We start from the raw sequence: 13,657 nt of genomic DNA, 5'->3' as shown, positions 1-13,657 counted from the left end.
TATTACACTAACCCATTTAATAAACAATAGATTATTAACTAACTATTCATGGTAACTAATTAATTGTAACTATGTAATATGTGCATAAAGCAGATAATGCAAATTACTAATCTTTTAAGCATTTCTTCTATAGTCAGAATAAAAATTCAAAAATACTATATATTTAAAAAAATTCCAATTTTTAAAAATTATTTGCTGATGGCAAGATGTCTGCTCTTTACAAATTGCACAAAGAACTAGAACAATTACTTTGTATGGTATCCCAGAGGGGCTGTTCCGAAAAATAAAACTAAAAATTATGTACAAACACTCAACAATGTGATTCCTGCTACAAACATGCTGTAAAATTAGGTGCTTCCCAAAATGTTGAAATCCTATTGACCCCTAAAATTGCTCAAATTGGTCCAATTTTTTGCATGGTTATTCCTTATATATAGTAGAACAAAGTTAGCCTTGTAGAGAGTGGTTAGAAACACTTTTAATTTTTACTATGTAATTCTGGACCACCCTAATACATGTATATATATATATATATATATATATATATATATATATATATATATATATATATATATATATATATATATATATATATATATATATAAACTATTTAAGAAAGCAGTCATGAGCATCTAAAATCAAACAATTTTCTATAATATATAGTCAACATAGCTTCTTATAGAAAAAAGCATGTACTATAATCTCATTGAAACAATGGACTTCTTAACTGGAAATATGGCTAGAAAACTACCAGTCGATGCCATATTCCTGGATTTTGCCAAAGCATTTGACAAAGTGCCACATCAGCAAATGCTTAATAAACTAAGAATGTATGGAATTGAAGGGAATTCTTCTCAACTGGATAAAAGTTTTTTTACTCAACAAGTCTCAACGAGTTATCCTTGGTGACACCCAATCGAATTGATTACCTGTGACAAGTGGGGTTCCGCAAGGATTAGCCTTTTTATTTATCATTTTCGTCAATCTGTCAGATGTAATAAGCAAAGAAAACAGTTCTTAAGTAAGATCTACACTGATGACACTAAAATTTTAAGCATTGTCAACTCACTTGCTGCTCAACTTCAACTCAAATCAGATATTGACCAAATTGTTTATTGAACCAAGTCTTAGCTCATGGAGCTAAATGCAAAATGTAAGGTCATGCATTTTGCTCGAAAAAATTCAACTTACTTTGAGTACTCAATGGAGGAATCGGGCCCTTGTTCAATAACAACTCAAACTACATTGGAAGCAACCACCTCTGAATGTGACTTGGGAATACAAATTACCAATGATCTAAAAGTAGAAACCCAATCCATCATTACCTCATATAAAGCAAATCAAATGTTAGGCATCCTAAAACACACTTTCCAATCTAGTGATGCTTCCTTATGGAAACAACTCTACTCCACATTTGTCTGTCTTTTACTTGAGTTCGCAGTTACAGCTTGGAACCCTCATTTGGTAAGGATGAACAAATTATTGAGCTAATATAGTGTAGAGCCACAAAGATATTAAACAAACTTAAATAGTTACACTATAAATCCAGATCTTTACAACTTGCCTAACTTCTCTAGTCAACTGTCGTAAACGAAGTGACCTCGTTCAAAAATATAACAATAATAACATCGACTTAGTCAATTAGTATTTTCCTCTTATCCTAATTTGACCAAGAGTAAATCACAGAGAGAGACTTCACCATGAAAAATATAGCAACATTTAGCTTGTTTTAACTTTTTTAAAGACCACATTGACAATGCATGAAACATCTTAACAGATAAAGTAATTGATTCTCCAACTGTCAATAGCTTCAAAGCAAGCCTCAATAGGCTTCAATGTTACTACAGCTCGTAGCTTTCCTTAGTGGAAGTTGCACTATAAGCTTCACATAAACTAACAGTAATCTGACAATCTACAATTATATTTTGTCAACTATTTTTACTTTTGTTGTAACAAATATATACTACTACTACTAATATATAAATATATATATATATACAGTATCGGACAAAACGAGTGCAACCAAATAATGCTAATTTAGTTTCTTTATATAAAAGTGCTGCATTTTTTCAATTTAGAGAAATAACTATGTAACTGTTTAGAGACAAAGTTCTTCTAGTTTTATTCATCACTAAGTTCATTTTTTGTACACAAAAATTAATAAATTAATCAAAAGTATTAAAAAAAGTTGATTTCCTTCTGGACAAAACAAGTGCAACTCGACAAAATGTTGACCATGCTGTATTTCGCTATCAATATTTCGTGGCGAATCCTTTGTTGTCGATCACAGCCTTGCATCTTGGAGGCATAGATTTGATCAGGTGATGAATGAAACTTTGTGGAATCGCTGCCCAGGCCTTTTGGATTTGTTCAAACAGTTGATCCTTATTACGAACACCTTCACGATTAATTCTGCGGTTGACGATCTCCCACAGGTTTTCGATAGGGTTGAGATCCGGAGATTGAAGCAGCCAATCCATCACCAATAGGTGGTTGTCTTGAAACCACTGCTTGACTACTTTTGCAGTGTGTTTCGAATGGTTGTCTTGCTGAAAAACCCATTTTTTTGGCATATTCCATTCAGCATGAGGTAACATAACATCTTTCAGGATATTTTTATACATGAAACGGCCCATTATTCCATCGTTTCGATGTACTAGACCTAGACCGTTAGCAGAAAAACACCCCCAGACCATTACATTGCCTCCACCATGCTTCACGGTCTTATGGCAGTAACATAAATCGAGGCGTTTTCCGGCCGGTTGACGTACACGGCAAATGCCATCGCTCCCAATGATGCTGAACTTCGATTCATCACTGAACAGGACAGTTTGCCATTTCTGCACATTGCAGTCAATATGAGATGTAGCGAACAGGAGTCTTTTCTTCTGGTTTTTTAGTGAAATCAGCGGTTTCTTTGCAGGGCATTGAGAAAACAATCCGGCTTCAACAGCACGTCGCCTGATTATTCGGTCCGATACAGACAGTTCTAATTGCTTTTGTATCTCGACTGGTGATATCCAGGGATCCTTCTTGATGGATCTGACAATCATAGAATCCTCTCTAGAAGTGGTGGAACGCGGTCTTCCGCCTTTGTTATCTGCTGCCAACTTCCCCGTAGAACGATATTTGGAACATAGTCTTGATACGGTCCATTTTTTTACGCGATATTTTACACAAATACTTTTTTGTAACATTTCACTTACGTAATCGCCAATAATTTTCTTTCTTAGTTCCAATCCAAGACTGTCGGGAGCCATTTTTGCACTTGAAGTCATAAAAATAACAAAAATAAATAATCACGCTTCTCAAGACTTACCGTGTTACATTTACCTTGTGATGATACAATAATGCTCTGTGGAACACAACGTCTTGGTTAGATGTGGACTGTATTGATGTAATGAAACACTTGTTGTATTTCACTTCTTGTATTGATGTTCTTCGATAAAACACTTTGATAAAACTCACTTCGATAAACTGTCTTGATAATACTGACTGAATTACATGTCGATTTACATGTCTCTTATATAGTAAAATGAACCTGTGTGAACCCGTTCTGGAAGATTCTAGATGCTTTTTTTCGATGCTTCTGAAAGTTTCTGGATGCGTCTGGATGCTTCTGAATGTTTCTGGATATTTCTGGATGCTACTGGATGTTTCCAGATGCTTCTTCTGGAAACTTCTGGAAGCTTCTGCATGCTTCTGGAAACTTCTTAAAACTTCTGAATACTTCCTTTAATTATTAAAAAACTTCCGTGACGTTGACACGGACCAGACTTAAGAAAATGAAACAAACCAAAAAAGTTGCACTTATTTTGTCCGCTGCAGAATGGCGCTTGTCAACGAAATTCTGCCTATGTGATGTCACCTGTCAGCGGATTGCTCATGTCATGACATGCTATGACTCCAGACTCCTGAACTGTTTGCTGTGGTAGTATAGTTCGTTTCGTTTTTAAGACATGTAAAATTAGGAACACTTTTTAGCATTGTTCGATGTTAGTTGCAAATGTTTTGTCCAATACTGTGTATATATATATATATATATATATATATATATATATATATATATATATATATATATATATATATATATATATATATATATATATATATATATATATATATATATATATATAGAGAGAGAGAGAGAGAGAGAGAGAGAGAGAGAGAGAGAGAGAGAGAGAGAGAGAGAGAGAGAGAGAACTATAAAAACACATTTAGATAAGTATTATAGGGAACTGTGAAGGCTTCTGTACAAACATTAACTGATACAGGGAGAACATGCAAGATAAATTATGTTAATACATTCTACAAATAAAGTACTCGATGTTCTTAAAGAACAGAGCAATAATAAATTAATAAATTAGTAAAAACACTTGCATTACAAAACAAAATTTTTGCATTAAATAAAAAACTACATAAAAAAACTACTTTTGCAAAAAATAAATAACTACAGCAATACTCTAAAAATGAACTAAAATAGACATACCCAGCTTCTTGACGAGCTTGAGCTAAATCAAATTTCATTCTGTCACCATGCCTTGAAAGGTAGTCGAAATTTCTAAGATAAACAATTATTATATTAGGCTAAATTAGCAACAATAACATATTGCTACAAAATCTGAATACCTTTGCGCAAGTTCAAGGTCAGCAACAGCTGAAAGTACCGTTTTTAAATTGCTTTTTTCATTACGCAAAACACTTGTAGCTAATCGCTGCTGAACAAGTGATAAATTAAACATCAACAATGTATCGTGAGGAGCAACATGACGCGTCTAAAACACAGTTATAAAAGATAAGCATATGTTTTTGTTAGATTTTATTTTTGAACAAAAGTAGCTAAGCAACAAACCTTTAGCAAAAGCTCTTTACAATCTTCTAACCTTCCAGCTTTATAATATGCACGAGCAAGATAAAACATTACTTCAACACTGTATGACTTAAAGAACTTCTTCAAACAGTTTTCATACTTAAATAAATATATGCCATTTACACACACAAAAAATTTTGAAAGTTAGAAAATATAAAAAACTATAATAAAAAGAATAAAAGCACTACCATTTGTATCGCACTGACAAACTGCTTTTGCTCAACATATACATGTGCTAAATTTAACCATATGTCAGGTACTTCGGCTGTTGCTTCTCGAACCTGAACAGTTTTTAATAAATAACTTATATTTATATTGCATATTAATAATTAAAGTGTAAATAAACAACTTTTTTTTAGCTATTATATGCTATAAATCTACTCTTAACATATTTCCTGTTCAAACACAAGCTCTTAAAGTACATATGTACTTAAGCCCCAACAGATGAATACTTTATTATGATGTCATTAGTAACATTTTATGCTAACCTTATATAAAGAGTATCCAATACCGGTCAAAAAATCAATACCGGTATTTCTGCTATTATAAAAATATAAAACAGGAATACCAGTATTAAAATCACTATTAAATATTTTAAATTTTTAAAGCAAAGTAATAATTTAAGAATCACAGAAACTTGGAAAGAATGCAAATTTATTGACCTAATTGGTAGAACCTTTATCTTTTATTCCATGAAAGTAAACTCTTAAAAAGCAAAGTGCATCCAGAGTTTTGTTGTCCATTCTGCACCGCAACTTGTTTAAAATAATACCGGCAGCAGAAAATGCTCTTTTGGATTCAACGCTAGTTGGCCAAATTGTTAAAAGAAGATAATAAACCTGTTGGAGATATTTTCCTTGCACACCTTCATCTTCAAAAAGACTTATTTATTTTTTTAGACACTTGATTATATCACCAGCGCCTTGTGGTTGTTTCCCAACAACCTTATGGTTTATTTGTTTACAAATGGCCTTGTACATGTATTTTTTCATTGATTTCTCAGAACTTTTTCTTTTGTTAATTTCAACTTCGCTAACCTCAAAGTAAAGAATTTCCCGGGCTCATTCTTCAACAGCAGTGCTTTAATTTCAAAGTCCCTTCTGATGTTTGAGTTTCTAATACCATCTTCTAGACCTTTATGCAGATAAAAAATTAGTTGGACAACTGCATTCTTCTTGCAATAATACGTTGTTTTAAAGCACTCATAAATTTTATGCTCAATGATGACTTAATTTCACGCTTGTTAAACATAAATGTCAATGCTGCATCTGCCGAAAAATAAGTTAGCATCCTTGCAACAAAGTGATTCAACGGCTAATTTTACCAGTAAAAGTGCTGAGATAGTAGTTGAAACTGTTTTAAAAGCAGTTTCTGTAAAGTTTATATTAAGTTTTAAATCTATATCTGATTTTTGAATGCATGACTTTAATTTGTAAAAACGTTTGAGCATTGCTAATAGGCTATTCCATCTAGTTTTGGAATCTGCAATTAAGAAGTATTCTTTATGAAATTCGAGCTTTACTTAATTCTGTAATACCTCATTTTTTAATGGTGAACGTTTGAATATTTGCCCAATTTTCCTTACTTTTTGTATAAGGGGACCAATTTGACTATGTATTATTTCTGTATCTTCTTCTTGTATATCGTAATCTATCACTAATCCTTCCTCGTATGAATTTGAAATATTTTCAAAGGCACCATAGTTTTTGTGCTCTTCGGCATCTGAATGAGTTGAAGTCTATTGATTCACTTGAGCAAAAGGTTCTTTCTTCAGTTGTTTCTTTTTATATAGAACATCTACAACTGCAAGTTGAATTGCATGGGCTAAAGACAACTGCTGAGCAGCCGGTATTAATTTGTCTACTTTTTGCATAATTGCTGCACCATCATTTGTTAAACAAACAATATGTTTTTCTAATGACAAACCATACTGATTCAATTTTTCACCTAAAAGTAAGACACATTTTTCTGCAGGTAAACCTCCATTGATTCGAAGAAGTCCTAAATTCCAAAACTTTGACTCCGAGTGAAGGTTCACGCTTATGTATCGCTGGTTCCTTAAGGAAGTTCACTCATCAAAAGTAATACAAAAACCTTTTCCATTTAATTTATATTCTGGTATTTCTTTAAATACTAACTGTTGATTAGTTTTGCTATAACTAGTGACAATTTTTTGTATAGTCGTGGCGGATTTTGGAAGTTTATCACTTCAATTTAATGCTTTTAATGATTTTCGAAGATCATCGGATGTTATGAAAATTCTGAATGGAAGCCCATCAAGTGCTGTTATTCTAGAAAAGATTACTGCCAGCGAGTCTTTTGTAGTTTTTTAAAAATATTTAGTAATTTTTGGAGAAGGCGTGTCAGATATTGAACTAGATTTACCAAGAGGTTCAATAGCATCTCGTTTTCGTAATATTACATCATGCTTTATTTTTAAATCTGTATGAAGGTCACTTGTTGAGCCACCTGCTGTTTTTATAACTTTTGCGCACTTCTTATATTTTGCACTATGTCCTTTTTCTTCTTGAAGAAAGAAAAACCAAACAAAATATTTATCTCCGCCTATTGAATGCTCAATGAACTTTTTAATTTCACTCTCCATTGGCTAAATTAGAATATTATCTCAATTTCTAAATATGTGTCACATATTTTATCCTCAAAATGTTTATATCAGTCACATAATGTGACTGATATAAATATTTAAATGAAATGAATTTAAATGAGTTTAAACTTAAAAATTTTAATTTTTTAAACTTACCAAAGTTGTTCTTGGTAATTATTTTAAAAGAAATATATAAAGATTTTGTAATTTGTAAAAATGTGTAAAAATCGTTTTTTACTTTTAGATCCTTGCTGTATAACTAAAAATGTAAAATCACGAACTCAAGAACTAAAGAATGTTTAACGCATTGCTTTAAAGTATACACATTTATGATTGTTTCAAAAAAGAATAAAAACAACAACCCATAATTATAAACCTCTTGGGAATTTAAATGATTTTAAAAATGAGTCAAGTAATAATGAGAAGAGTTTCATCAAAGAGTTGTCAATGAATCAGAGTTTGACAACTTTACTTTTATATATTATGTTTCTACTCCAACAAAGAGTTTAAACACATGATAGAATTAAAAAAATATTCACAAATAAGCAACAAATGTTTACAAATTTTCTTATATTTAAAATCTGAAATATGACAATGCAATATATCTCAAAAACAGTTGCATTTTAATATCTACTTAAATGTTGTAATACTTTAATTAAAACTTTTGTTATAAATTAATTTAAAAAAGTACATGAAGTATACAAATTTTGCTAAAAATAATAAATAAAAAAACAACCATTCATATACCGAAATCCTGGTATTTAAGTCTTTTAATACTGGTATTTGAAACTAGACAAAATCGACCCAAACCCCGGTTTTCGATATCCTGGTATACTAGTCTTGGATTCCCTACCTATATATATATATATATATATATATATATATATATATATATATAATATATATATATATATATATATATATATATATATATATATATATATATATATATATATATATATATATATATATATATATATATATATATATATATATGTATATATATATATATATATATATGTATATATATATATATATATATATATGTATATATATATATATATATATATATATATATATATATATATATATATATATATATATATATATATATATATATGTATATATATATATATATATATATATATATATATATATATATATATATATATAGACACACACACAAATATAAATTTAGATGAGCATGAAACATGGCTGATGACATCATACTGAAATATTCATCTAAAAAGGGTTTGGGTGTGAGGAGCCAGAAATATTGATACATAATATGGTTTGGATGTGAGCCAGCAATATTTCCGCCTTTTGCCTCTTTATTATGAGGGTACAGCTCTAAAATTTGATTTAAAGGTTCTGATGTAGGGTTGTAGAAAGGTTTCCTGAACTTTGTGGTAGAGCTCAAGCTAACTTTATCAACAGCTGAGCATGTGATCATGTAGCATGTTTAAATACCTGAGTATGTTCCCAATAGAAGTCCCTGTTAATACTATTGTCAATAGTATTGTAATGGCCATATTTGAAGCTCTTTGTTACAACTTTGAGTTTATTACTAGGAATGAGGAAACTGCTTATTTATTATAGCTTCTGGTATTAAGTGTTTGAATCAAAAATATGCTTTCTATGTAATCTCTTGAATTCAATCAGACATTAAAACTTATTTTTGTTTTACTCATTGGTTTAATGCAAGTATTGAGTTTTTAATTGTAATTGTTTTTTTCATTTTCTCACCAAAAAAACTCTCCTGAAAACAAACATCTTTTTAGCAAGAAAATTAAAAAAGATATTGTTTAATGCTATTAGTAAATCTTATATTTTATTTAGGGTTGAAAATTCCCCAGGAATTTTCAAATATTTATTAAAAAAAAGTTTCAGGGCTTTTTTGATTTTTTTTTTGTTTACCATAATTTTACTGTTTTAATAAAGAAGGTTTATATAAATCAATCAATCAATTTCAGAAATAAATACCTAGGTATTCACTAGGTATATATCTAGGTGTTCACTAGGTATTTACCTAGGTATTCACTAGGTATATACCTAGGTATTCACTAGGTATATACCTAGGTATTCACTAGGTATATACCTAGGTATTCACTAGGTATATACCTAGGTATTCACTAGGTATATACCTAGGTATTCACTAGGTATATACCTAGGTATATACCTAGTGAATACCTAGGTATTCACTAGGTATATACCTAGGTATATACTAGGTATATACCTAGGTATATACTAGGTATATACCTAGGTATATACTAGGTATATACCTAGGTATAATACAATAGAATACTATTGCCATATTTAGACTGAGTCTTCTAATGATCCCCTTTCTCACTAAGAATGAGTGCAAAAATGCATTATAAATATAGTTAGCCCTGGCCAAGAATATAAACTTGAGCTTCTGGTACATTGTTTTAAAGTTGTATCCCTGCTCAAATAAGCTACTGCCTTATGTTTTACCATGTGTGATTCATCATCACACAAAGCTTTCTACTAATTGCTCCATCACGTTTAAAAAACTAAAATTTATCTAGCTTTTATTCACAGATATTAGCGCTTGAAAAGTCTTCTGTCAATCATTTTGTTGCTCTTAAGCTATCTTCCTTACTTTCTAGGAACTTTTAACTTAAGTAATAGTTGCCTGCAGGCTTGTTGAAAATAATCTTGTTTAAATAAAAAGAAAAAAAAGTATTTTAAATTAAATATTACACCTGCGAGAAAACATCACGAGCTTCTCTGAAGAAACCTTTATGTGCCAGCACGCATCCTAAAAGTAAAGATAAGATAAAAATATATAAAACTGGCAAATTATTGAAAACCTAAAGCTTAAAGTTGCATGTTAACATTAAATGTACATAAAGTCTTAAATCATCCGAAACCTAAATTCTGTTTATAAAGATTTTAAAACTTAATCAACTTAAACAAAGTTAAATAAAAGAAATGGGTTAAATCCAGGTTAAAAAAAGAATAAGTTTGAAATTCATATTAAAAATACAGTGAAACCCAACCTATGCCATTGGCAGCATATATGTTTCGCTGGTCAATACGAAGCACTTGCTTAAACATAGCTATAGCTCTTTCTTGATGTCTTTTTTCTTTTGATTTGTCACGCAATGGCGTATGTAAAGTTTGAAGCCAAACATTTCCAAGAGCTACAAGTGCATAAGTGTCACTTGAAGTAGCAGGTTGTTTTAATATACGTTCAAACTTTTTTTGACCAGGTCCCCATTCTTGCTTTGCTAGGTGAAGATTACCAATTAGAGTCCAAGCATCTGGATGATCCTTAATTATTTTGTAGTAAAATAAATAATAAACAAAACTTATATAAAAATTTTTTAATTAACAAAAAATATATACATGACTATGACATGATGCTGTTGAAACATGAATTTTTTTTTCTTAGTATTGAAATATATGACAGAGTCAATACACTTCTGAGCTATTGAAACATGATCATTGTTCTGAGGTATTGAAACATATGATGCGTTCCAAGCACACATGACACTATAACCATTGCCAATTAAAACGTGACACTACATTATTCTTTATGACGTAAAAAAAAAAAAAGTGACATAAGTTAATTGTAATGATGTAAAAATACTCAATGTTATTCCAATCCAATCAAAATCTTATTTTGGTTTGATTATTAGTAAAAATTAAACCAATTACTTGGTCAATTTGGAGTGCCATTTTAAACCAATCTGAAGCTTCATAAATTTGTCCTTTATCTCTGGCCATACATCCCAATCGAAGATAACCTAAAGTAAAAATCAATTCTATATATTAATCTTTATTTAATAAAAATGTAACAATATTCACATCATGCCAGTCTAAATTTCCTAAAAAACATACTTAAAAAAACTTTTTTTAATTTTTCTGATTTGGTATACAACCCACAAGAAAAGTGAGCCAACCTTGTTCCAAATCCATGCTTTATCTCATAATGATATAATCAATGACTAACCAACCAAAAGCCCTGATTACCCACTTTTATCATTGCCAATACAAGCTGTTTACATAGTGAAATTTATGAATTTAAAAATATAAGTCAATTATCTTACAATCTACATAACTTGGATGTTCCCTTAGTATATCTTTATAAACTTTTTCAGCTTTATCAAATTCAAACTGGGCTTCCATTAATCTGGCCATGTTATACTGCATGGACACGGAAATTGCTCGATAATATGTTTCACCTTGCATGCTCTCTTCTTTGCAATGTTCCATTGCAACTTCATAAAATTTCTGACAAAAAGAAAAATTTATTTTTATGTAAAAATTTCAATATATGTATGCTAATAATATTTAACAAATATTTAAGTGACCTCATAACAGATTTGTATCACATAGTATAGTTTCTATGGATTTTTAGTTGTGATAAAAACTCATTTCATATATTATCATACCATATGTTAATGTGTGGTAATAAATCAATATATAATCTTTATTCAATAGGTTGCATGTAAAAAACTTATGTGTATTAACTTTTATGTCCTTGATGGGGACATAAGTTTATGTATATAATATTTATATAATATAAATATTTAGTTATATAAACTTACATGCTCCTGAAATAAGTTAAGTATTTAAGATGTTCAATTTCTTATAGTAAGAACTGATTGAGTCCCATATACTATGTTGATAAACTGAGTTGATATATGTTTATAAACAGATTTTTTTTAAAATCTCAAAATTAACTAAACAAATCAAAATTAACAATCTTTAAAAATTAACTAAAATTATTGTAAGACATTGTTGTTGAAAGAATTCTTACTTTTGCTTCATTCAGGTTCCCTAATCTAAAATGTAAAGCACCAACATTATTTAAAATTTCAGGGGGTACATCAGCTTCAACTTTTTCTTTGAGAATTCTTGATGCTGCACCGTATGCTGATAAAGCAGCCTGAAAGATAAAAATAAAATAAATAGATAATATCTAACATTTTCAGTTAGAAGGAAAAAAAAAGTTTAATAAATGATAGTAAAAAGCAGTTAATAAACTTTCATGTTTCAGATCTAAAAAAATAAAGCTTTATATTTGAAACTAATATTTAAGTACTGCATACTAATTAACCTACTTATTTTAATTTTTTAATAAAGCCTTTAATTCTTTTAAGTCGTCAAAAATAGAAAGTGGACTTATTTTTAACCCTTTTTCATTAGGCAAATTTTTTCATTAAAATCAATTTCATAAATAACTCTTTAATATTACTAATACCAATATTAATAAAACATGACTGTCTCATCTGAATCTTTGTCTTGATGGTTGATGGTTTGATATTTGTCAATTCTCCTACTATATTTGTCAATTCTCCTACTTTACTAGTTTAAGCAAACTATTTTATTAAGAAAGTATTATAAAAAAACTCAGTATTTATACTCATGACTACAAATAATATGCAAATGACAACAAGGTAAAATTATTTACCCGTTGCAAAAAACTTTAAAAAATACCATGACATGGTTTAAACAAAATGATATTACGGTTGTAGAGTATTTAAAATTATGCTTAATAAATTATTTATGTAGTACTTTCTAGTTACTGAAAGATGATACAACAAAAATTACAATGATTAAGTTGACTGTTGATGGTTCAGTTATTCTTCAGTTAAAAGATCGTGCAAGATGATCAAGAATAGACTTAATACCAAATTTCACCATTCACCTAGTTAATTGCGAACTGTATGTACAAAAATATCAAATTTCACCATTCACCTGGTCAATCACAAACTGCATGTACAAAAATATCAAATTTTACATAGTGGATGAAAATATATGGCCTAAATTTAAAAAACGTTATGGCGCAGTTAGATGTCTATTTGGAAGAAAAAACACCATTAGTTATCTTAGATTAAAAATTGTAAACCAAAGTCTATATCAAAAAGATTTTGTGATTAGTTCAAAAATATAATAAGCCACGTGATTAGTGATAATTCAATAGTATAGTAATATCACAAATGTTTAAGAAGATAAATAAAAAAATAAGTGAGATTATTTTGAGATACCTATTATGTTACATCTTTAATTACTTACTAATAGTTATTTCTCTAACTACTTACTAATAGTATAATATGTGTTATTTCTACAGCTACATAGTTACATCACGTTCCTTCTACAACTAATTTTGTATATTAAACCCTCAGTAAAAATACATTAAAAAAAATTTT

General features: G+C 29.5%; 1 protein-coding gene across 1 annotated transcript in view; it reads right to left on the bottom strand.

Annotated features, from left to right (window-relative positions):
• LOC100209291 (RNA polymerase-associated protein CTR9 homolog) overlaps positions 1 to 13,657 on the bottom strand; it is a 66,200-nt gene that overhangs the window by 14,828 nt on the left and 37,715 nt on the right. The window contains exons 14-22 of the mRNA XM_065790854.1: positions 12,265 to 12,393; positions 11,552 to 11,735; positions 11,160 to 11,248; positions 10,499 to 10,772; positions 10,202 to 10,257; positions 5,059 to 5,151; positions 4,853 to 4,969; positions 4,630 to 4,775; positions 4,490 to 4,561 (exon numbers count right to left, since the gene is read on the bottom strand). Coding sequence (XP_065646926.1) covers positions 4,490 to 4,561; positions 4,630 to 4,775; positions 4,853 to 4,969; positions 5,059 to 5,151; positions 10,202 to 10,257; positions 10,499 to 10,772; positions 11,160 to 11,248; positions 11,552 to 11,735; positions 12,265 to 12,393 — 1,160 coding nt within the window. The remainder of the gene's footprint in view (positions 1 to 4,489; positions 4,562 to 4,629; positions 4,776 to 4,852; positions 4,970 to 5,058; positions 5,152 to 10,201; positions 10,258 to 10,498; positions 10,773 to 11,159; positions 11,249 to 11,551; positions 11,736 to 12,264; positions 12,394 to 13,657) is intronic.

The sequence above is a fragment of the Hydra vulgaris genome, chromosome 02 (genome assembly GCF_038396675.1).
Source record: "Hydra vulgaris chromosome 02, alternate assembly HydraT2T_AEP".
Classification (NCBI taxonomy): domain Eukaryota; kingdom Metazoa; phylum Cnidaria; class Hydrozoa; order Anthoathecata; family Hydridae; genus Hydra; species Hydra vulgaris.
Note: the sequence above shows the minus strand (reverse complement) of the source record. Positions and strands in the feature narration are given on the sequence as shown.